The sequence below is a fragment of the Lacerta agilis genome, chromosome 3 (genome assembly GCF_009819535.1).
Source record: "Lacerta agilis isolate rLacAgi1 chromosome 3, rLacAgi1.pri, whole genome shotgun sequence".
Classification (NCBI taxonomy): domain Eukaryota; kingdom Metazoa; phylum Chordata; class Lepidosauria; order Squamata; family Lacertidae; genus Lacerta; species Lacerta agilis.
The window spans coordinates 9,345,634-9,371,572 of NC_046314.1; the positions used below are offsets into that span (position 1 = coordinate 9,345,634).

The following is a 25,939-nucleotide window of genomic DNA, read 5'->3' on the forward strand; positions in this document are numbered from 1 at the left end:
CAGACTTAGCAGCTTTGTATACCAAAAGCTGTGATAACCCTCTAAAGTGGAAATGGGAGTTAAATGCTCCACATTTGCTCTTCTCCATGGCACAATTGACACATTGAGTACTGCCAGGCTCTTTCTTTGTTCAACGTGCTTTAATTTATTATTTACTTATTAAATTTGTATACTGCCCTTCATCCAAGGTTCACAGGGCAGTCCATTCCATCTACATGAAACACTTGGGCGAGGTGGTTTTGGGGGTGTCTTTATGTGTGCGTAAATTGCTTTAATGTGCCCTGATATGTCATTCTGCATTATTTGTAAACTAATGCAAGATGCCTGAAAAAATATAAGGCTGTTGGGTGAAAATATTTTAACAAATAAAAACACACCCTTCATGGACAGAGACTGTACATCTGAGTAGCAGATGTTGCAGATAAACTCAAGGGATGACCATCTCCATGTTCCCCTGTTTATGGGCTTCTTAGAAGTCATGGCTGTACTAGATGGGGACTTGGTTTGATGTCAATCTTATGGCAACACTTGGCAGTACAGGTGCTGCAGACAATCAACGGTGTTTACTACCACTGTGTTGTCCTGCATGCAGGTTTCCTAGAAGCAAATGGCTGGCTGTGCATAGGAAACAGGATCTTGAAATGGGTCTTTGGGTCTCACCAAGTGTGGTTCTTTTATGACCAAACCACATTAACCTTGAGTTGGGAGCGTGGTCATGACCAGCTGGCTAACAGCGGATAGCTCTTTGGTAGACTTAAATCACAGGGTCGTGGGTTCGAGTCCCACATTGGGCAAAAGATTCCTGTGTTGCAGGGGCTGGACTAGATGGTCCTCGTGGTCCCTTCCAATCCTATGATTTTATGCATGTCTAGGAAAAAATTCAAAGGTAAAGGACACCCTATGCATGTCTACCCCTGGCTCCATTGAATTACATGGGAGCTAGTCTTAAGTGTACTACTGCTTAATCGATTAAAGCAATTACTATTAATTGGGCTCCCTGGTTTAGCAACAGAAACTTTGGGGAGCGTCTTATTCCAGCTTCTCCCACGCGTCGACGTAGCAAATGGAATCGGTCCACCCCGCCCTGTGGAACTCTTGGACGCGGCTCCACACGTTCCCACCAAAAAGGCGTGCGCGTCTCCTTTAAAGGAAACGCACCCTGACGCGAAAAACGTCGCTGACGCAGACAACGCGAGAGCCCCGCATCCGCCCTGCGCGACCTCCTCCGTGGCAGCAAACTACGCCTCCCGGCATGCCGCGCGCTGCGGAAGGCGTGACGGAGCCGGTAGGCGGGGCGGCTCCGAGGAGCCACCCAACGGAGAGGAAGCTAGGCAGGAAACGCCAACCAATGAAAGGAGGAGAAGTGGCGGAAAGCTCGCTCCTCCGCCTCGCGCACGCGCGTTTCCATACTTGCCCCTCCTCCTCCTCCCCTCTTCCACTGCGTGAGTGCTGGACCGGAACTGACGTCAGGAGCCCCATGTGAGGCCATTGCAACACATGCAGCGCGGAGGAGAGGAGGAGAGGAGAGGAGGGAGGGGGCGAGAGCGAGCGAGGGAGGCGGAAAGGAAAGGAAGGAAGAAGCCGGTCAGCGACGTCACAGGCGCCGTCGCGAGGAGCCCTTCGCTGCCGACCGGAGAAGGAAGGGAAGGGAGGCGGCGGCGGCGGCGGCGAGGCCTGAGGTAAAAAGGCGCGCGCGCGCTCTCACCCGCCCGTTCTTTCGCCTCAGAGGAGCGCTTGGCTGGGCTTGTGGTGGCCGCACTCCCGGGGTGACGGGAGACCGGGGCGGGCCTAGCCTAGCCTAGCCTGAGCTGGGAGGGGACGGCTTTTACTTTTACCTCAGCCGAGGCTCCGTTCTCATTTCTCTCTTTTTTCCTCGCCTCTCTCTTTCTCTGTTCGGCGGCGGCGGCCTTGGCGCTTGACTTGAACAGCCGCAGGAGGGGCGGTGGAGGAGGAGGAGGAGGAGGAGGGAGAAGATGGCGGACGATCCCAGCGCTGCCGACAGGAACGTGGAAATCTGGAAGATCAAGAAGCTCATCAAGAGCCTCGAGGCGGCACGCGGGTGAGGGCGGGGAAGGGCCTGGGCTCTCTCGCCGGGGGTGGGGGTGGAAGAAACCTTCAGTTTCGGGTTATAAAGTGGTGGGGGGGGAGGGGGAGATGGAACAGGAGTCGCTTCGCCTCCCCTCCCCCCTCCCAAAAAATAATAATCGCCTCTGTATAGAAAGCTTAAAATTTAACGGAGAAAGCCAGGCTGAAGTCTTCTCCCCCCACCCCCCTCCTTTCAAAACTGGGTTGGTTCGCTCTCCTGTATGGAGAACTATTCAGTCATGTGGGTGTCACCTGTGTGGAAACCTTCAACTCCCCCCCTTTCAGAAAGCTGTATAAAGCAATTCAGTTCAGACATATGGGTGGCCCCCCCAAGAGTTAGGCCTTTCTTCCTGTTGCCTCTGTTTTTGGGAGGCCGAGGCCCATATGGAGCTACAGGTGCATAGAAGGCAAAGGGAAGGGTTGTGGGTGGGCTTGTCCCGCTTGGGCACCTAAGAAGAGAAAGGTGAATGTTTTGAGTGCCCAGTTCCCAACCTTGAATCCCTAAACAATGAATGTGAAGCATGTGGGTTAGCGTGACTTGGGCCCTGCTTCAAAGGCTGTATTTAGCTTTGTCTCTTGGTACCAAGAGTCATCTTACCCCCACACCCCACCCCATTCCCTGCATTTCGTCATCTGGAGTGGAGACATTCCACTACTCTTGGGTTTCTTTAAAATTTTCCATTCTTAGTAGAGAGATGTATATAGGTGAGGTGCAGTTCTCTGCCTTATGTTGTCTTCGGCTACATTGTTCCTCTTTCACTGAATTACATGCTATGGCTTGCTTTGTAGTCACACTCACCTGTGAAGGAGGGGTGACTTTAAAAAATACCACACTAATGTCTTTGTTTATATAGAGATTAATTTTGGGCCAAAAATGCAGCCTCCTGATTATAAAGCTATGTTTCCTTATGCAGTTTTCCTTTCCATTCTCACTGTATTGTACATATTTGGAGGACTATTTTTTGTGTGCTTAGTTTTTCCTAATAAAGAACCGTAATGGGGAATGAAGGCCTGCAAATGAGATTATCAGGGGGTCACCAGGTGGTAATAGCCTTTGTGGCAGTTGTTTTTATTTCAGAGCTCTGAAGTTCTCCATGCACCGAAGAGAGTGGGAGAGTCTCACTTTATACTGGTTGGGAAGAACAGGCCATGCCTATTTCCTCCTCCCCACATTCATGGATGACTTGAGAGAGGGGAGGTGCTGTGCTTTGGTGATACTGAATTGTCTCTCAAGCCTATCATGAAGTGAGAGTGATGCCTTTCTTCTGAATTATCTGTGTGCCAAAGGACTTGGGAGTGGTGTGGGATCACAAATAGTAGCTCACTATAAAAGCCAGCTAGAATTGGTTGGCCCTTCATGAGGGAGACTACTTAGCTATAAATTCCATGCATGCCACCTGCCTATTCCTGCATTACAGGGGGTTGGACTAGATGAGCCTTCAGATCCCTTTCAACTCTATAATTGTATGATTCTGTGGTTCTTCAGCTGCCAAAGAAAAGCATAGACCAGATAAATGACCCTCCTAAATTCACATGGGAACTTTACATTTGCCACTTTGCTGTGTGTTTTGTGGTGAAGTTAAATCAACCCCCCCCCAAAAAAAAACATGTTTTTGCCCTTGTAGGTTTTTATGTACTGAGCTGAAAGCAAGTAATATGACAGACAGTCTGGTTTTAGGAAAAGGCACATGGTACCCACACATGAGTGCTCTGTTCATTAAACTCTTGTTCTCATTTTAGAATTAAATGAAGTTAGTGTTTGCTGTGTGACTGGACAGGTTGCTAGACATCAAATTTCAGAACTGATACACTCTAGTGGAAACTTGTGCAGATTATGCCTGTATATCATTGATACATTCTCAGAAACATTTTTCTTGTTACCTTATTTTGTGTATGCCCAGCCTCAGAGCTCCAAATCCAAGTAGAATATTTGCTAAAGGAGCTGGACACTTTACTCTTCATTATGGATTTATTGTACCTTGTTTGGAGTCTATAGTTAAATCCCAGTGGTATAGATGATCTAGTAGCCTGATTCAATGGCAACTGCTTATGTCTAATGAGAAATTACTGGCTCTTTTCAGTATATTAGCAATTATTCTTCACACAGAGTGCAAACATTAATTTTATAGGCAACCTTATATTTCCCATGTTGGAGGATTATGTGAAACATGGAATACACATGCCAGAGAGACTGCTGGCACTTAATGTGCTGCCACTGAAAAGAAGTGTTCACTATTGAACATGTGTCAGGGAGACAAGGAATGCAAATTGTTTACAAACTCTAAGTGTTTGTAGCAGCTTGGGAAGTGAGGTGAAAATTCTCTTAGATTGTAGTGGCCAACGTCAGGATACGGAGTGCCACAGACAGTGTCTTGCACAAGGAAACTCCCTCCTTCTGGTGGCAGACATCTAAAAAGCCTTTCCAAAGTGAAGTGCTCTGTGCATGTGTACTGGGCTCCCTGGATCCCACCTACTGGTTAATTGTTGATAATAATAATTTCTGTGTTGGTAGTTGATTGGATACTCTTTCCAGATAGTAAACTTTGATAGCAGTCAAAAAGCAACATGAGAAGGTCTGCTTATCATTACTAATGCTTGTTGTACTGAATTTTAGGTTGCTGAGACTTCAGGTTGACATTTCTGGAGTATGGTGTTAATAGTCTCACAAGCAAATAATAAGGGCAGTAAGAATGTGTCGTGTGTTTTCAAAATAAAAAGCTAACTGTGAAAACTGAAAAGCCAAGAAGGAATGATCCAGGATGGTGTCTTTCAGTGCGTGGAATGTGCCACACAGTACTGGGACTTTAGAAATGATTGTGCGTATCTGAAGTAGGAGTAGCTTCCAAAACGCCACATGTGGGATATTCTGTCTGAATCCCATCCGGTTTTTGTGTGTGTGTGGCATTGCATACTCCATATGGCCTCGTTGCCATGTATCAAAATTTTAATAAACATTACATTCCAGTTACATGCCTGATTAGATTTCACTGCTAATTTGGGGAAAAGGCTGGAGGAAAACTTTTGAGGTTGAGGCTCTGAGTTTTGAATACAGTGTAGCAAATACTAAGGTTTCACAATCCTTACAGCTATGCCCTCACCTTCAAGTATAGATGAACTTGCCCAAATTTTTGGCAAGCTTAAAAAGAATAGTATCAGAATTATAACCAGTACTAGAAACTGAGATATGAAAGCTAGGAGCTGAATGGCACCTTAAACCCAGGTTACGGGAACAGCAACGGAATGTCTAGGCGTGCTTATTTATAACAAGCATACAAAGCTGAAAATGAATGAACTGCAGCTAAAATAAAATGTTCATTTTTAACATGGGATATTCCTTCCCCTGCCCACCCCCAAATATTCTTGAGAGGGTCTTTTCTCCAGTCTTCAGAGAGTAGCTGGAAGTGGGGAGGCAGAAAAAGGTCCTCCTTTCCTTCCACTCTGCAGTTTTAATCTGAAATCTTAAGCACAGTACTGTGCCCAGAGTTCAGAAACTGTTTGCGCTAATGAAATTCCCTGTCGCAAAATGCGCCTAGAACAATGGGAGTTTTGAACACTGATCATAACCTTTCAGTAAGTATTACACTTGGTATGTTTATAAAAAGAAAAAGCCATGACCCTAAGAAGACTCGAGGCAGATCCTAATGTTAATTTTTCAAACTGCCTTTTTAAAAGACGTGTATATATAGCTGAGGATAATTGCATAACCTTTTGCATGCTGCTGTGAGTCCTGCTTTGAGGAACTGGACTTAATTGTTTGTGGTGAACTTGCTGAACTTGTACCCTGTTAAATGCATGTTAGGATTAAGATCATTGTTGAATGTGCTGTGTCTTGTGGGAAAAGCCTTTCTCGTGTCTCTTTACTTTACAATTTTCTAATGCCTAGCAACTGATGTTAGGGTACAGATTACTGCAGGAGCAAAATGGTCTCTCAGTTTACTGCATTCCAAAATGTGGTGGTTTAGATTAAATAGGAAACTTAAAACTTTTTTGGCAAGTGGAGATTCTTGATAATCTGCTTTATGAAGTCATCCACCCCAGGCAGCCCAAAGCATCTCTGGGCTTTGTGTGTGGCATCAGTTAATTATCATACCATGCTGATTATTTTTATTTCTATCAGCTCATGCTGTTGGCTATGTAGAAGAAAGTTGCAGGTATTCTTTGAAATTTTTGTATTCTGACAAAAATACAAGTGTATTGGGGGGGCAAGTGTAGAAAAGATTGAGAAAATTCATGGGTTTAGAAACTGAAGGTGATTGGCTATTGTACTGCTTTGCAGAAGATAAAATACTTGTGTGAGCGGCTCCTTGTGTGATCAGGAAAGGCAGTTCTGCTCATGCATGGAGGTAGGTGTCTCTGATTTTAACTGCAACCCCCTACATCATATTCTGTTCAATTTCTGAGGGTCCCTGAACCCTTGGGATCACCTGGAAGCGGAGCACACAGGTCTGCAAGAGGAAGGAAATAGCAGTCCCAAATTTATAAGCACTACTCTACTGGTGATCCTTAGGAGGCAACCCATGTTTGTTAACTGTTAATATACCAGTACAGGATGACAGTTTTAGGTACACTTATTACAGCATATCAGTTACTGTGATTATATGCATAATTAAAGTATCTCTCTATATTGACAGTGGTAACAGATTTTCTGCTTTTTAAAAAAAAATTGGTAAACTTTCTGATAATCCTAATTCAATTGGAATCTTAATATGTTTGTACTGAGTTTCAGTTACCTCACCCTTCTCCTGCCCTTTCTCCACTATTTACAAATAAATAATGTGTGAGACACCAACATATTTAATATATTTATTGATTGAATCCCTTGCATTTTCAGAGAAGAGATATTGAAATTGCAGGTTTTAAGTTAGCTCTGTGTATGACACGGGTCAGCAAGCTTTTTCAGCAGGGGGCCGGTCCACTGTCCCTCAGACCTTGGGGGGGGGTGGGCAGACTATATTTTGAAAAAAAATATGAACCAATTCCTATGCCCCACAAATAACCCAGAGATGCATTTTAAATAAAAGCACACATTCTACTCATGTAAAAACACGCTGATTCCCGGACTGTCCGCTGGCCGGATTTAGAAGGTGATTGGGCCGCATCCGGCACCCGGGCCTTAGTTTGGGGACCCCTGGTATACAACTTAGTTGGATACAGCTCTGTTTCCTGCTTTCCCCACGGCCGGGGGTGGGGACGGCGGAAGCAAATTGCAACTTTGCAACTACTCGGTTTCATTTTGTGAAATGAAATAAATCCCTTTATGGAAAACTTTCAAACACACATCAGAAAATTGAGGTAAAGCTCATCAGTATGTTACTCAAGTCTTTGCTTTATGGCCCCAATCAGTAAGAAAGCTGCCAAGCATCACATGCCTAATTTTGCTTGCTCCTTTCTGTTGAATCCAACCACTTTAAAACCCAGGTGGAGTGATATTAGATGGAAAGTTAGGCTATCAGTTAATCCTTAATTTGAAATAGTGGGAGAAGGGGGAAGTCTATTTATGAAGTCAGTTGACAAACTTTCATAGGCTAGATTCTTATTTCAGACCACCAATTTCCAGTTCCTAAAGAAACAGTGGCCCAGTTCACATGACAGAATTATTGATTTAATTATTAATTTAATAAAGAATACTATGGAGGTCATTATTTTTGCTTGTTCTAGTATCTGCGTTGTGTTTTTATATTGTAAACTGCCCTGTGATCTTCGGATGAAGGGTGGTATAGAGATTTAATAAGTAATAAATAAATAATAATAATAAACCATTGTTGATAGTATACCATGATCTTGTCTGCTTTGCTTCTCCCCTCTTGCCTGTGGTAGAATGAATGTTTATTATTACTGCCAAACAGCCATCACACACATGTGGTAGAAACAATCTGTAATCCCTGGTTTAGCGTTGCATTCAATCCAGAAATTGTAGTTCATTTCACTCCAAATAAACCACAGTAATTGATTCAGTCATAAGGCTAAACCAGGGGGCTTGACTTGTTTCTCCTGTGTGGTGGATGGTGTGGAGCAAAGCTGGCGAGACAAGCAAAGTCCATGCCCCAACAACTAAGATCAAACATTAATCCTATACTAAATTTTTGTTATTGCACACTACTGCTAGATAGGCGATATATTACATCCTGCTTACTTTATTCATTACATTCATCATTGAGAATATTACCAAAGGAGCTATAAAACCACAACAAATAATATTTACTGCTTGGATTTAACACTACAATTGTTTCAAATCTTATACAATCCTCTGTTCCATTAAGTGGTCCAATAAACAATAGCCTTTCTCAGGAGTACAAATACTGGACTATTTTAATTGAACAGTTTGAAGAAGCCCCAACAATGACTGAACAGTAGCCCAAGTATAAAATTGGTCATCCACGTTCAATACAATCCACTACCACCTTCAATACATTTTTGTGTAAGTACAGTATTAAGAAATCACATGGAAATTTTATTAGCTGGCCTGCTGAATTTAGAGTTGGATTGTGGTAGATGTAGAAGGATAGGAAGCTGTACAAAGCACTGTAGTCCTGACTCCTGTGATCCTTTTTTATTCTTTCCGCACATATTCATGTATCTGAAGTACAGGGAAAGTCTTAAAGTTAATGGAACACAGATATCCAGAGCAAAAGTAAAATTTATTGTCTCTTGTTGGGAACTGCCTGATTGCCAGGTTGCACTCTTTATTTCCAAGATGACTTCAGAGGATAGTGGACTTGGGAGTTAACATATGGGGAATTGCACAGTTTCAAATTGGCTCCTATGTTCAGTATCTATATAAAGCTACTGAGGAGGACTGTCTGGAGGTTTGGAGTGTGGTGTCGTTGATGTACACCCAGCTCTACTTATTCTCCTGTGACCCAGAAGCAACAGTGGCATGTCTGTAAATAAGCTTGAATCCAGACAAACACACATTCTTAAGCCTTTTCTTTTGAATGGAGCTGCGTTCTATTTGAAGCACCAGGTACTGTTCTGGACCAAATTTCGTTCTGGATGCCCAGGTTGTATCTTGGGCCTTGCTGCCTTTTTGCAGGTTAAATTGCTGTGTCAACTATGCTCACACCTAGAGAAGCAAGATCTAGGAAGTTTAATATAGTCTTCCTGATTTGAGATTGTTGGAATTAAATGGCATATAAATAGTTGAAATAAATTAGCATATTGACACTTGACATGGAATTGATTCCAAAAACTGTTTGGAAGATATAATGAATACGGAAGTGGATACTGAGTTTTTAACTAAGATTACTTATGGAGGGCCCACAACTTTGCTGAGGAAGCTCCACTTGTTGCAGATTCACTTCAGGATGCAACCCAGCGTGGCTTTTAAGTGGTGAGGGGAAAAGCAACCTACATTTTTTTCAAGCCTTTTCTTTCGTAGAGGCAACTCACAATTTAAGTGGGGGTTATGTTCCAAGGCACTGTGCATTTAAGTGAAATTGTGTTTATTTGAAACACCATTGCAAAAGCCTGAAAACACCCTGTGCTGCTGCTTTTTGTGACGTTTTTCGGTCATTTCCAGGTTCAGCGCATGAGCATAGTCGCACACATATTGGATGCGCCTAAAACGGTCGTTGCATGTACCCTTGAGTTGCCCAGCACTAGGCTTTTTTTTGCCATGTGACTGCTTTGATTAGAAGCTTGCAGGATGGTTGTGCCATTCTGGTTGTGCTTATCTCAGCAGGAACCACACTAAGGTGCATGCTAATAGCCTAGCAGATCAGAGCTTTAGACTCTTATAAGGCTTGGAGATGGGGAGTTGAAATTCTGATACTTAGAAGAGAAAGCTATAAACATAAGATGGGGAGGCACGCTGAAAATCTGTTTGTCCATGACAGCCTTGGCCAACCTAGTGCCCAACTTGTATCATCCACAGCATGGCTGTGCTATCACATGAAGCCTAATTTGGAGAAGATGTGTGTTCTGTTCACTTGAAGTGCCACTTATTTTTAGTATGAATACAGACTTCTCTTTTGTCTGCCTTCAGAGAGTCTGGTCTCACTGACTGATGTATTTGCTTCCTTACTCTTCCATAGCGGAGCTGCATTACCTAATGTTTTTTCCTGTTTAGTGCTGATGGCAGGAATTATCTAGCATGATGTTAGCAACTCTTTCAGAATGCAACTTCCAAAATGACCCTTCTCAAGCAATTGCTTACCCATTCCTTCAAATTTATTTAAATATTTAGGAATCACCTGTAATTATATATCTCTAAGTGAGTATATAGGGATGCGGGTGGTGCTGTGGGTTAAACCACAGAGCCTAAGGCTTGCCAGTCAGAAGGTCGGCGGTTCAAATCCCCGTGACGGGGTGAGCTCCTGTTGCTCGGTCCTGCCAACCTAGCAGTTCGAAAGCACATCAAAGTGTATGTAGATAAATAGGTACCACTTCCGCGGGAAGGTAAACGGCGTCTCCGTGCGCTGCTCTGGTTCGCCAGAATCGGCTTAGTCATGCTGCCCACATGACCCGGAAGCTGTACGCCAGCTCCCTTAGCCAATAAAGTGAGATGAGCGCCGCAACCCCAGAGTCGTCTGCGACTGGACCTAGTGGTCAGGGGTCCCTTTACCTTTGAGTGAGTATATACTCACCTCCATTCTTCAATGTGCTTTAAAAAAATGTTTTATTTCACACAAGCAATAGGGTTGGCTAGAATACATAAAAACTTACATTTTGGTATTAGTATGCTTAACTTGCACATTTTGGGGTGTTAGGAAAGTAGGCCTTGTTTTTGTGGGGAGCTTAATGTTACATCAGAGACAGATCCTGTGTTTTTGTCTTTAAATAGTGATTTCCATTTGCGCATGAGCAGTTTTGTAAATAAAATGTTCTACCTTGGTCTATGTTTCCCAGAATTATTTTGCCAGTGCCTCCTGTTTATATTATATCCGAGAGTATCCAACAAAGTCCTGTTAGCACAATAATTTATGTCTATGCAATGGGACTTTCTGTCGCTGTGCTCGCCCTGTGCTTCCTCCCAAATCTACCCTGGAGGGTTGGGGGGAAGCCCTGAAAGAATTAGAGAGGAAGAAGTAGGCCTGCTGCAGAGGTTAACAGAGGTCTTTGTGTTAACAGGATGGCTTTGTTGGTGACAACTCAGTTGTGCACTTAGATTGTACTCAGACTATGACTTCACTGTGTGCCTACTCTGTTGCTTAACATTTTCATTATAACATTATTCCACATTTCACTTCAAACCATCTTAGCATTCCATGAATCTGCGCCCCTTTCTGTGTCTTCATGGTGCGCGTTGAGGTGGGGAGCTTTAGTGTGCAGTCTTCTGGGCCCAGGATCCATCAGTTATTGCCGCATTATATACCCCTAAGGTGGAGGTAGAAAGTGTATTAAATAAAAATACATTGCATGTAAAGCAGTGGGTTGTTTGGGATTTTTTATGGCATGCTAGGTCTCCACTGTCTTACGGTATATCAGGAAAACTTAAGTCTTAGAACATGCTCAGATGCTTTTCGTTTAGTTGCCCAGAACCATGGGCTGGTAGTTGCATAATGGAAACTTACTTCATGAAATAGTTCAGGGGCGCAGAGCCTTGCAGAAATGCTCCCAGTCCATCACAGTTTTTTATTGGCCTGTGTAGCCTTGGGCCTACCTCTTCTGTAAGATCGCCTGAAATAAATGCTGTCCACCATGATCTCCAATACGTTTTGAGGAGTATTTACAGCTAAGAACCACTTTACTAAAAAAAAAAACAACCGAAGCTGTGTAAATTCTAATCTACATCACCACTCTGCATCCATATACAGTGGTACCTCAGGTTACATACGCTTCAGGTTACAGACTCCGCTAACCCAGAAGTAACGCTTCAGGTTAAGAACTTTTCTTCAGGATAAGAACAGAAATCATGCCTTGGCGGCTCAGCAGCAGCGGGAGGTCCCATTAGCTAAAGTGGTGCTTCAGGTTAAGAACAGTTTCAGGTTAAGAACGGACCTCCAGAACAAATTAAGTTCTTAACCTGAGGTACCACTGTATTAGAAAACATATTTATAAGTAATGATGTCCATCAGTGTGTGCGTACCACTTTTGTGAAGCCCTTGCTGCTAGATAATTATTTTTATCTAATATAAAGTACCTGAACTTTTCAAAGCACCATACAGATATTCAAACATAGGACTGTTCCTGCCTACAGCCTCAGATTCTAGTAGACAGTATACAAAGTGGGAGGAGGATGGGGTTAGGTAAGAAAGCATTGGAGCCGTTGCACATTCTGGCTGACATTAACCTTATTCTAGAACCTGAGCAGTTTGTGTTGCACAATATGCTACCTGCCCTCAAAGCACTTTTCAGTGAACAGAGTAGCCCATTTGTCATTGCTCTGTACCTTAGCACCCACAACAAGCTTTGCCGAGGGTGGAGTCAAAACACCAGTGTGTGATTTCAGCAGCTAGGCAACTGCTATAGTGGCCTAGTAACCAAAATGGGATTGGAGTGTTGCTGCATCTGCTGTTTATACAAGCTTCCTGTTTGGCTAGTAAATTGGCACTCACTTTGTCTCTCTAATGATAATCCATATCCTAGCTTGCATAAGTTGTGAGAGCAGTCATTTGGTCTAGTGACTGTACTGCTCTGATGGACAAGAGAACTCCCAAATGTGTGTACTGTATTGAAATTTTACCCATATGCTCTTGTGAAAGTGTTGAACTTGGACATAAGCAACATAGGTTTAAATTGCTATTTGTGAAGCTCCTTGGGTGGTTGTGGGGAACCCCTCAGTTGTGGAGCAGTAAGAAGTGTGGTTTTGTACTATAAAGTGTTTTGAAGCCGCATTTTGGTAATCCATATAATGACCTCATGAGCTGTTATTTTGTCATTTGTTTCATAATTTAATTATTAAATAATAAGCAGTGCTAATTGCATTTGTATGACTGCCCAATAGCAAATGTTCTCTTGTCGGCTCATAATTTTTTTAAGAAATGCAGTATTGAAAAAGCATAAATGAATTCTGGCGGAGAAAGTAGAAGAATAATTAACATAAATATGCAACAGAACACACATTATAAATGGAGACGCTCAGATCATTAAGCATATGTTGTTTAAAAGAGCTGAGTGGCTTAAAAAAGTGGGGGGAAATACCACAAGAATGATGCTGGGCACATTTCTCTGGAGAGGCTTTTCCTTAACTGAGGTATGCTTCTGGTTTTTCACTTGTGACTCGAGAGAGAGAGAGAGAGAACAACTTTGGTCCTAGAAAGGCAAAACATTATTTGTGGTAGTTTCTAAAGATATTTTACCATTAGCCTGTTTTGTAATTGTACATATTTTCTGTTATCTTAGCATGATAATACCCAGATAGCCTGAGTTCTAGTTGATCAACACACAGTGTTTGATTACTGAAGCCAACTGAGGATTCCAAATCGTCTGAATAATTGACAGTATTCAGGGATCAGTTTCTAGAGCACTGAAACTACGGAATGCTGAAAGTTAATCTGAATCTTGATTAAGACAGCACAGATCTGTTATCAGTCCTCTTGATCACAATTTGTTCTGATAAGATATTTAACCAGCAGATGGCAGCAGTGTATTCCACAAGATGGCAATTGGTATCCTTTTTTAAAATGACATAAGGAAGTGAAAAAACTATTCTGTCATTGAAGTGATTTTTCATTGCATCCTTGAGTAGTTAGATGTAGAAATTGGCTTGTGTGAAGTGGCTTGGTATTTCTCAAGATGCAGTAGCCTCAAAAGTTTCCTTTACCTTCTGGGTTGGTCATTTCATTTCAGATAAGGCAACTTTAAAGGTATAGGAACTATTTCTGTTTGGAGAAAAGGTATAGATTGTTGGCTCAAAACAAATCAGAATAAAAATGTGCTTCTCCACATAAACATTCAGAAGTTGTGATGAAACTTTTAAATATTCTTACCAGAAATATTAGGAACTCCCTAATAACTGGTGGAACTTCCTTTATACAAAGGCTAGAAGCACAAAGAAAGCTGTGGGAGCTAACTTTGTCATTGAGCCTTTATAACCGCTAAACTAGTATGTTCTAAGAGGTAGCCTTTTACTTCCCCTGTTTTAATTGCGGGGTGGCAAGCTTCAGTCCACAGCTTGATTCCGGGACTGCAGATCAGGTGAGTTTGACCCAGAAGGCATGCCTGCTATTTCACTGTATAGAACATTACCAATTTGGTGTGTGCCTGGGCTCATAGTAGTCCTGTGGTCAGTATAAGCAAGAGGCCTGCATGGAAGGCCTTATTTCCAAAAGGTTGTTGCAAATAATGGAAAGAGAATAAGTCTTGAACTTCTTCCAGGCTTGAAGTCACACAACTTGTGTTAACATAGTTTCTTTTCCTTCTTCCCTAGCAATGGCACCAGCATGATATCATTGATCATTCCCCCCAAAGACCAGATTTCACGAGTAGCAAAGATGTTAGCGGATGAGTTTGGTACAGCATCAAACATTAAATCTCGAGTGAATCGCCTTTCAGTCCTCGGCGCCATTACATCTGTACAGCAACGGCTAAAACTTTATAACAAAGGTAAAAAGTTATTCTGCTTACTTTATGAATAACCTTTTGCTCACTTTGGCATCATCTAAGGTTGCACCCTCTGCTTTTTACAGTACCTCCAAATGGTCTTGTTGTATACTGTGGAACAATTGTGACAGAAGAAGGAAAGGAGAAGAAAGTGAACATTGATTTTGAACCTTTCAAACCAATAAATACATCGTTGTATTTGTGCGATAATAAATTCCATACAGAGGTAAGTGTCATTTTGCAGTTCTGGCCAGATTGTAAATTTGGCTCATGATAACTTTGCTCAGTTTGCAGTATGCTCATGAATACTTATTGTATACAATGTGTTGGTTACTAGATGTTAATTATAACCTATTTCTGAATTCAACATATACTTGTGCATTTTACTTCAAAACATGATTTCCTGTTTTTGTTCACATACAAATATACTAAGCAAGGTTGTTTACTTATACACCAAGCATCCAGACCTTTCCAGAAACAAAGGCTGATAGCCATCACAAATGTTGGGATCCAAAGGTTTATTTTTGTCTGGAAGGTTGTAAATGTAATTGTGAACTGAGCAAATTGCAGACTTTTACAGAACATAAAATGCCAGACCACGTAAGTGATTTCAGTGGACTGTTCCAATGAGATACAGGGAATTTTTTTCCTGGAGTTGAACACTGTGATTTACTAGGCCTTACACATAATTATAGATAAAATGTGTGATAGCTATTGTGTTATTTCTTAGTCCAGAAACAATTCTGATTCATTGGCTAATTTTTCCAGGTAACTATTGGATATCTTGTTTATTCAGAATTGTTGTGCAGCAATAGCAAGGGGACACAATTTCTTGATCAGCCTGTGAGCTTGCCATGTCAGTGATGTGTTATGCTCAGTGTTGGAAACAGAGATATGAAAGCTAGGAGCTAAATGGCACCTTAAACCTAGGTTATGGGTGGAACAATGGAATGTCTAGGCACACTTTTTGTATAACAAAACAAAGCTGAAAAGGAAAGAACTGCAGCTAAAATATTATGTTCATTTTTCACATGTCCTTCCCTGGCCCATCCCCCTAATATTCTTAAGATGGTCTCTTCTCCCGTCTTCAGAGAATAGCTAGAAGTGGGGAGGCTGCTCTTGCTAATGAAATTCCCTGTCTCAAAATGGGAGTTTCAAACACTGGTTATGCTCCTACTTTTCTGGGAGAAACACTACATTAGCAACTGTTATGGGGAAGATGTAAAAACAGTTCCCACTCTCACTGTACCTATTGGGAGAAATTCAACATTTTTCTGATCATTCCTTCAGCACAAGCATTTTGACTTTCCAGACCAAAAAATCCCCCCCTCCTTCCCCTGCATTCTGTTCCAGAGGTGCTCATGACACACACACCCCTGAGCCATTTTTAGGGGGGATGGGGATGGGGCAGAAGCCCTGTTGAGCAAGTAGAAGGCTTTGCTCACGGCTTCGATTGGTGGGACTCGTTAGTTGAACCCTGCTCAATGTTTCCAAGGTGTGCAGCAAATATCATTGGAAAAGGTCTGGTGTTCATGCGACACCAGTTCAGATTGAAATACTTGAACTTGCTTTTTCTGTATTGATCAAAATAAAACAGTAACAGTATGCTTATGGTTCCTTTTTAATATACATTTCTGGCAGGTTTTTGCCAGTGTTACAGCCACCTGCATCTCTGAACATATTTGTAATGTCCAGTTCTTTCATATAGTGTGCCAGTCAATTGAGTTGTGAAAGGCTTTTAATAGCTTAAATTGTTGCACACCCTTAACACTGTTTCTAGTCATGCTAAGTTGGCTACCTTGGGCTGGCCATTCCAGCCCAGTCATATTGCACCGGTGTTTGTTGCTGTCATGGTTCTTGAGCTTTGATGTTCCTGTTTGATGCTCACTTAAAGAATTGCTGATTGCCTTAGGTGAGCAATTAATTGCAGGGTTGGCACAAAATGCAAGCTTCAGACTTTTATTGTGTACTGTATAACTAATACATTCTCCATCAAGCACCAGTTTGAGCTTTTTCTCTTTTGATGCTTGCTTTTCTTTTCCCTTCCACAAAACAATGCATGTTTTTTTTTTGTAGAAGAGTTTTTAATGGGTTGCCCATTTACTACTTCCTCAAGCTGGCTACTGATTATTTCCCCTTACTTAGCTTGTACATCATCATAATCAGAAATAACTTGCTCACAGTTCTCTCTAGCAAGCTTAAAGGGATGCTGCACAGTGAACAGTGGCATTCCTAAATTCAAAAAGGCCCTAGATGAACATAATTAACTTGTTTTTTTACATGAGTTTGAAGAGAGTCAAGATAGATTCTCAGAGTCTAAAAGGGATAAAGGCATTCCTTCAGGAGAACATTCCTCCTCCTAGATTGATCGTATTGATGCAGACTTTCCATAACTATTGAATATCGTAAGTATAACACTGCCATCTGCTGCATTGATTTTCAGGCCCTTACAGCACTACTGTCAGACGACAGCAAGTTTGGTTTTATTGTAATAGATGGTAGTGGTGCACTCTTCGGAACTCTTCAAGGAAACACCAGAGAGGTGCTGCACAAGTTCACAGTCGATCTCCCAAAGAAGCATGGTAATGTGTAAAAATAGCTCAAGAATTATTAATAGTAGATAGGACAAATCATTGTTTATCAAGGAAAGAGAACATGATTGGGAACATTTGTAAGTAGTTCTGTCATGTCATTTGGAAGGAGGGATATTGCATACGTAAATTATTGTTTTCTATGCTATTTGGGTAACTTGAATGTAGTAATACTGCAGATCGATACAGACCAGCATCCCATTGCTTAAAGGCTTTGTGATTTTGCAGAAAGCTGCCATTGCACTAATAAAGCAGTCATTCGACACAGCCAGTAGTAGTGCTTTTTGCAGCAAACATGATCACTAAATAGGCTTGGCTTCATGTGATGAGCACTATCCACGATGTCCTCACACAATAATGCTGTTGTGGTAATTGCAGTTGAGTCATAATTTATAATAATCTGCACTGAAACAAGTTTCTGTGAACATTAATATAGACATGTATTTTGTGTGAACTTGGTTATATGCTTTGACAAACATGTGGTCCAAGCACTTCAAAGTACATGAAAGAATTCTAAAACATTGGCTTTTAAAAAATGGGGGTGGGGGGAAAACTCGGGGATGAAAACAACTTTCATTATTGCTGTGCTTTTACCTCTGTCTCTCAAAGGAAGAGGAGGTCAGTCTGCCTTGCGTTTTGCTCGTTTGAGAATGGAGAAGCGGCACAACTATGTCAGGAAAGTAGCAGAAACGGCTGTACAGCTGTTCATTTCTGGCGACAAGGTGAACGTGGCTGGTCTCGTTTTAGCTGGGTCAGCTGACTTCAAAACTGAACTAAGTCAGTCAGACATGTTTGATCAGGTAAATGGGGATTTTGGCTGATGAGAATTGCCCATTTGTAATGAGGGACTGCTTTCTGCTGTTGGCTTGCTACAGATTTTAGTACTGGTTCTAATGTGATGTTGGGCTTTACAGTTTTAATGATGATAATTCTAATTATATGTGAAAACTGATCTGAGGTTATTGACAAAGAATAGTATAGATATTTATTCAGTGAATACGTAAAATAAAAGAGGAGCCGTTAACTGAGAAGAAGCTTGAAAGAGATGTGCAGGCGCTAATGTTCCATCATGTGACCATTGGAATCATTCAAATAGTTCTGTCTAGATCTGGGTGTTCACCAAATGCTACCCATGTATTTGCATTCTTTGCACAATCAAGGGGGTTTGCAGATTTACTCTTGAAATGATAACAGAGTTATTTGCTACCCTTTTTTGAGGGTGGGATTTCACTGCCTTCAAGGTGAAAGCCTGATATTAGTTACCCAGATTCTCCTGATTTTAGTATTGATAAAATATGAGGAAACCTCATTTGTAACCAGAGGTTTTGTTAACTTCACAGTGTAAAACTTTATAGGCTTCTAACTTACTTTATTAGTTCAATTTGTGCTCTTCCCTCTCCCCCAGCAGTCCATTGGGCTAGAGGTAAAAAGAGAAGGGGACAACCACAGCTACTGGTTTTGACCCCCAAGAGCTTCTGGCTTCTGGCCCCCAACATATCACACCCAAGCGAATGCTGCCTTCATTCAACAGACATAATGGTTGCTCATGCCTGATGCAATGTGTCTTCTAACACCACATCTTTTTATTTATAGCGATTGCAGTCCAAAGTACTAAAGCTAGTTGACATCTCATATGGTGGTGAAAATGGATTCAATCAAGCAATTGAATTATCCACTGAGGTCCTATCTAATGTGAAATTCATTCAAGAAAAGAAACTAATAGGTATGAATAAAATGCTATAATCTGTTATCATAAGATGACACTCAAGGTGTTTGTAAAGCGCGATTTTGGGAAGAGTGTATTGCCTAGTGTGTAGAGCAAGGGGCAGGCAATAGGTTCTTCAGGATCCTAGCGGGTGGAAGACTGGCAGATTGTTTTGATAAAAAAGAAAGTGATTTATTGATTAGCAAGTATTACAATACTATAAGACAGCACCTAATACACAAAAGAAGCCGTCTAGCAGTTATCTATCTCATACTCACTCACCAGTTGCACTTAAGATACCAAGCCAGAACAAGTGCAAGAACAAAAGGATATTGTGTCAAGCACATCTGATGCCTAATTCTAATTAAATAATGAAGTGAGGGACAAGTCCTTATCTATATGATGTATAGTCCTAATTATATTGACAGATAGCGATGTCTAGTGTCAATTCCTCATCATATAACTATTGTTAATCTAAACAAGCCAGCTTCATAAACCACTGTTTGAAATTGGCATGTTTCAAATAAACCACAGTCATTCAGGTTTGAATGACCTGACAAGGTGTTGTTAAAATGGAACACTTCTGAATTCCTCCTTGTAACATTGCTGGAAGGGATGGGGAGCAAGTGAGACTGAAGCTTACCAAGACCCTTTCTTGTCATGCTAAGCTGTGGTTTAGCGTGACTTTGAACCAGGTCACAAGGTGCATAACCTGATAACTATGAAAGTGTCAGTGAGTCAACTGTCCATGCACTGCCAAAGTAATTATCTTCCACCTTTCTGAACATAATCAACATTGTCTCCCTAATGTCACAGCAGCGCGGTGATCTTCGTGAAATTTAGTTGCTCTTGTGTTCCAGTCTGCACTGATTAAAAATATGTATGACATGTTCATTTCCATCTCTCTTGTTTTCTTTAAATGTAGGCCGATACTTTGATGAGATCAGTCAGGACACAGGAAAATACTGTTTTGGTGTTGAAGACACTCTAAAAGCCTTAGAAATGGGAGCAGTAGAGATCCTGATAGTTTATGAGAACCTGGATATAATGAGATATGTTCTCCATTGCCAAGGCACAGAAGGTACGTAGCTCCCCCTACACAAATATTGGGATCTAAGGGAATAGGAATGGTATGTTAATATGGGTAGATCACACTGTAAAGCAGTTTAGCTCTTAGATGTGCTCACACTGATAGCATTTATGGACACAGCGAACATATACATTCTCTCCTTAAAGAAGATAGGTGGTCCAGACTTCTAGCCAGTAGCTTTCTCACACATCCCTCAATATTTTTTGGCCCAGCTTGCATTCTAGTTGCACCTTTTCTCCATATTGTTCTGAGTATGGTGACTGGGCTAAAAATGCCTCTCCACAAAAATTGATGTTCTAGTGTTATAGTTCCCTGAGCTTAATAACATTTGGCTTTTCATTTGTCAGGTGCTTGTGCAATCTGATTGTCTTTGGGAATATGCCTCTTAAACTTCTCTCTCTCTCTCTTTCCCGCTCACTACAGAGGACAAGATTCTCTATCTGACACCAGAACAAGAAAAAGATAAATCTCACTTCACAGATAAAGAGGTATTTATGCAAAGCCGCATCTTTTTTGTACGTTAGCTATGAAGCAACCTCAGACAGTTGGCATATTAGCTATTGATCAAAGTACAGGAAATAGATTTGCTTAGCGATTCTCTTCCATTTTCATCTTTAGACTGGACAGGAACACGAGCTGATAGAAAGCATGCCTCTGCTTGAGTGGTTTGCTAACAACTACAAGAAGTTTGGAGCCACGTTGGAGATCGTGACAGATAAGTCACAGGAAGGATCCCAGTTTGTGAAAGGATTTGGAGGAATTGGAGGTAATTGGAAAGGGCAGATGGCAGAGTGGTGTGAATTCTTACAACAACTAATAATAATAATAATGATGATGATGATGATGATGATGATTTTATACCCCCGGCCAGGGCTGGGCTCATGGCAGCTAACACCAAATATAAATTACAATAAAACGTAATGGGGGGGGGACAGTTAATTAAAATACAGCTTTAAAATGCAGCCTCATTTTAGTAGTAGCCCATAAATCAAGACTACAAAGGGAAGAAACATCAGATATTCACCCGAGCCAGCTATCAATGCTGGTCCTACATGGGCCAGCAAAAAAAAAACCAAGGGAAAATTTATATACCAAATCCCATATAAGGGGTCAGAGTGAGTCTAAGCCGAAGGCCAGGTGGAACAGCTCTGTCTTGCGGGCCCTGTGGGAAGATGTCAAATCCCGCAGGGCCCTGGTCTCTTGTGACAGAGCGTTCCACCAAGTCAGGGGCCAGAGCTGAAAAGGCCCTGGCCCTAGTTGAGACCAATCTAACCTCCTTGAGGCTCGGGACCTCCAAAGTGTTGTTATTTATGGACCTTAAGGTCTTTGCGGGGCATATCAGGAGAAGCAGTCCCGTAGGTACGAGGGTCCTATGAGTATCAATCTATGTTTGAGGCAGTTGTGGTTCATGCTGCTGCTTTGTGATATCTCAAAATGATAATAGAATAATGAGATTGCATATGTATAAAAACAAATTCAGATTCAATACAGATCTGCTGTATCTTTATGTCTACCTTCTCTTGTGGATGCTTCCCATGGTCCTATCTTTCATTCCCAAGTCTGTTAACAAGCTTTTCAGGATAATCTTGGGGAATTGCAGCATTGGGGGGGGGGGTGCACACATGACCTTTTGCTTCCATTTACGTGAAAATCCCTGTAACCAGGAAAGGGGTATGGTTTTCCTTGGGGCAGTATGTCCTGTATGCTCCATCCAGAGCAGAACCGTACATTCTACCGAGCACAGAGGGAATCGGTTTACAAGTAACTCATCTTACAGAGAGAGAGACCCCAATAGTGCATACACGGACACATCTCTCTCAATATTTTATAAGTGATGGAGAATAACTTAATGTGATAATTTCCCAGCACTCTTGTTGGCCGCTGGTCAAGGTGACAGGAATTTAAAGGCGTTTTTTTTTTTTTTAGTCTGTTTGTTTTTTAGTTATATTGCAGATACATACGAATCAAAACTTAAACGTGGGAAAAAAGAAAAAAGATTAATAAAGGTTACAAAAAAGAAAAGGGGGGCTGCTTCATTTTCACATACAGTATAGGCTTGTTCAATGTTGGCTTCTCTCACTACAGATAACAGGCCTTTTACTTCTCAGAATTGAACCCCAAATTTCAACTTCAGTTGGGTCAGACTGTGAGTGCTTGCTTGTTCAGGCTGGAATAATTCTTTACCACCCCCTCTGACTTTAGATTAGTCTTGTCAGTTAAATGCCTCACTTGAAGAATTCACCTGCCAGCTTATGCACAGGTCTCTCCCCACCTTGCAGCTTTACACAGGTCTTTCTCAGAAATGGAATCAATAGAGGTGGGAAGGAAACGTGTACAGTCTTCTTCCAACTCCGGGGTACAAAGTGTTTGTAACATCTTCCTTCTGACGTTTATTTCCAAAGGTATCTTGCGGTACCGAGTGGACTTCCAGGGAATGGAATACCAAGGAGGAGACGACGAATTTTTTGACCTTGATGACTACTAGGTAGTCGACCTGGGTCTGGCAAAACGTGCCTCACCCCTCCAGCATCCAACCCAAGGAGAAAGCTTGCGATGGAATACAAAACAGATCCCTGCCTTAGAATTGGAGTTTTTCCAGAACTTTATCCAGAACACCGGGTTTAAAAGAAGAAGAAAGAAGCAAACCCTACTGATTTGTCATAGTGTCAGTACAGCAGCAATCTACTAAGTTTCTATAATGCCATTTTGGACTAATTTAAAAAAAAATCCCAGTTTTTACTTTTACTTAATGGTGAAATTGGTTGCTCTTGTATTTTATGAAAATGATTTTTTTAACCTTCATGCTACATTAACTGCTGTAAAACCTTCATTTGAAAAATTAATAGATTATACTGGTTTGTTTCTTAAATTGATTGGAGGCAATTAAGTCGCTGCGTTTTGCAGTGAGACGACCCATTTACATGGCGTTCTTGGCTTAGACTGCGGAAGAAGACCCTTAGGAGGTGCACCCATTGCTCTTGGTCTACAGTGGTGGAAGTAAAAGAAATTGAACCCTTATGGCATGCCAGCTTTTAAAGGTGTGATGTGTAAATTCAGACTCCACCTGGGAGCTCCACCCATTTTAATCTTAGACTGCAAAAGCACTGCTTGTATCAATCAAGAAGTATGTTTCATTTGTGGCAATCGAAATGCCAGGGTCTCAGCAGGCTTGATTGGGATTATGAGTTCGTGTGGCCTTCACTCTTCCCTCTTGTCGGTCAATAAACAGTTTCCACAAGCAAGCTAACGCTTCTTATGCTTGGTTCTATTCTTTACTAGGGTTTGGGAGGTGTGTTTTTTTAGTTCTGCTTTGGGACTGCATAAGCTGCCTTGGTGTGAGTTAACATCAAAATTTCACAAACTGCTTTAAATGCAAGTAGCTAGCAAAATGTGACTGATGTCAACCTTGGCACTGGGGGCTGTGAAGCATCTGTAGAAATTAGCAAGTTCTCTTTTTTTTAGAAGCTTGGCGCCAAAGGTTCACTTTAAACACTGTGGGATCGCTCACGCAAGGCAGTTAGCTCACTTTCCTGAATCCCCCTGGGACTGTCTGGTTTTCTAAAGGATACTCTGATATTTTAGTGCCTAGCTGTGTTCACATTTTCCTCTTGTCATTCATGTATTGGTAAAACTCCCCTGCTGGCAAACTTTGCATATCGTTCCAATAATCCTGTCTCACTTGAACTGGAGGGAGGGTTTGTCTTAACGCAAACCTCCTCACAGTGTATTCTTAAAAAGAGGTCCAAAATGACTTTCTGTCAATGTGAGCAATAGAAATTTGTATCTTTTTATAACTCCGCAAGCAGGCAGTGTGTGTGATTGTCCACAAGAAGTGTTCACGTAGGGTGAAGTCTCTTCCAGAAGCAGTACACTTTGATTTTGCCATTGTAAATGGGTCTGCTGTGACATGACAAGAGCAGAAAAATTGGGTGTAAATTTACAATTTTGAATATACTGCTTGTTTCACATTTAGGGTATGCAGCTCCTTTTTTGTAGTTTTATTTTTACTATTTAAGTTTGGAAATGATGCCAAATTTTTGTATCTCTTTAATCAATGTGTTATATCTGGTGATATATATTGCATTATATATTGATGTGTATATCAATATATACCGATATGTATTACACTTACACAAACACATTAAAAGGGTGAGAATCCTAGCCTTTTGCATACTACATAGCCTCTTCAGAGAGCTCCCAAGCAGTGATATCTTGGTGTTGTGATGTACAGAAATGGAGAAGAGTATTAAACCATATTTAAGAATATACCCTGGATTCCTGATTTTATTTGACTCGGGGAAGGATTGCAATATTGAGTTACTATGAACCAAACAGTGAGATTTTCTAACAGTTGGCTAGTGCCTGATACTAAACAATTGCACCAGTGTATCTGGTAATAGGTCAGTAGTGCCTTTAGCACAGTGTTTCTCAAACTTGGGTCTCAAGCTGTTTTTTGGACAACAGTTCCCATCATCCCTGACCACTGGTCCTGCTAGCTAGGGGTGATGGGGAGTTGTAGTCGAAAAACAGCTGTAGGCCAAAGTTTGCGAAACACTGTTTTAACACACCAGTATATTGTTGCACCACTAAAAGCTGGATTTTGAACATATATTGGCTGGTTAGTCTTCCAAACCAAACTACTGCCCCAGAATACGTTGTTGCCAAAATGGTCTCTGACTCAGAAAAGCTATACATTTGTTAGCCTTAAAGGTGCCATAAGCAACTTCCAAGATTATGCAGCAACTGGCTGGCACACAACAACTCCTTTTGGCATTTGTCTGTAGCTGTCACTGCAATGCTTTGCACTAGCTCTTTTACTCAGTACTGTTCTGTTTTCTAGGTCATGTTGACACATTCCTCTCGGATGCCCTGCTTGATAGCAGTTTGGTACAGAATTGCCGCAGTATTCGTCCAGCAGCATGAGAATTAAAAGACATAATTTAGCTTGAGACACAAACACAATCCGGCTTGACATTTTTCTGTGGCTGTAAGGTCCCTACCAGACACACTTGACAAGCAGTAATTGCTAGGGGACCCTGACCGTGATCATATAAGTCATGGGTAGGCAAACTAAGGCCAGGGGACTGGATCCAGCCCAATCGCCTTTTAAATCCAGTCCACGGACAGTCCAGGAATCAGCGTGTTTTTACATGAGCAGAATGTGTCCTTTATTTAAAATGCATCTCTGCGTTATTTGTGGGACTTGCCTGGTGTTTTTACATGAGTAGAATGTGTGCTTTTATTTACAATGCATCTCTGGGTTATTTGTGGGGCATTGGAATTTGTTCATTCCCCCCCCCAAAAAAATACAGCCTGGCCCCCCACAATGTCTGAGGGACAGTGAACTGGCCCCCTGCTGAGAAAGTTTGCTGACCCCTAATATAAGTAGTCCCAAGTCCCTCAGGATCTTCTGTGTCTTGGCCTAAAATGGAATGAACTCTGTCAAGAACCCAGCAAAGAAGTCTCAATATAGAACAGGGATGGCTGATCTTCAGATACTGCTAGCCAACTCCCACTGTTCCTTGCCATTGGCCGTGCGTGTTGGGATGCCGACGAGCCACAAAGTAGCTACTCCTGATATGGAAGAGCCCTCCTTGAGCTATGAATAGCTGTTTACTGGCAGAGGAAGCAGAGGAAGACCCAAGGCCAGTTGGAATCAAGTCCCTGGATAGCTCAGTTCGTTAGAGCATGGTGCTGATAATGCCGAAGTTGCAGGATTGGGTCTCCGCACAGCTGTATATTCCTGCATTGCAAGGGCATTGGACTAGATGATCCTCAGGGTCTCTTCCAATTCTTTGACTCTACGACTTTGCAAAGTCGGAAGCCACCCTGCCCTAAACGATGTGCAAGCGCAAACTTCACAAAACCACTAGGTGGCACAAGTAGATGAGGGAAACCCAAGCCACAAAGTACAGGATAGTACAAAAGTTGTGGTTTGGATCTTATCTTACCTGTGCCCTCCATTGTTCTGCAGCATCTTTCCTC

At 41.8% G+C, this 25,939-nt stretch overlaps 1 protein-coding gene across 1 annotated transcript; it reads left to right on the forward strand.

The window, feature by feature from the left end:
• The first annotated feature begins 1,928 nt into the window (after positions 1–1,928).
• Positions 1,929–24,220, forward strand: ETF1 (eukaryotic translation termination factor 1). Its single transcript, XM_033142811.1, has 10 exons — positions 1,929–2,059; positions 14,396–14,571; positions 14,655–14,794; positions 17,012–17,150; positions 17,769–17,959; positions 18,753–18,882; positions 19,790–19,945; positions 20,378–20,442; positions 20,573–20,720; positions 22,357–24,220. Exons 1-10 carry the CDS (start codon positions 1,974–1,976, stop codon positions 22,437–22,439), a joined length of 1,314 nt encoding a protein of 437 aa, XP_032998702.1. The 5' UTR covers positions 1,929–1,973; the 3' UTR covers positions 22,440–24,220.
• The last annotated feature ends 1,719 nt before the right edge of the window (positions 24,221–25,939 follow it).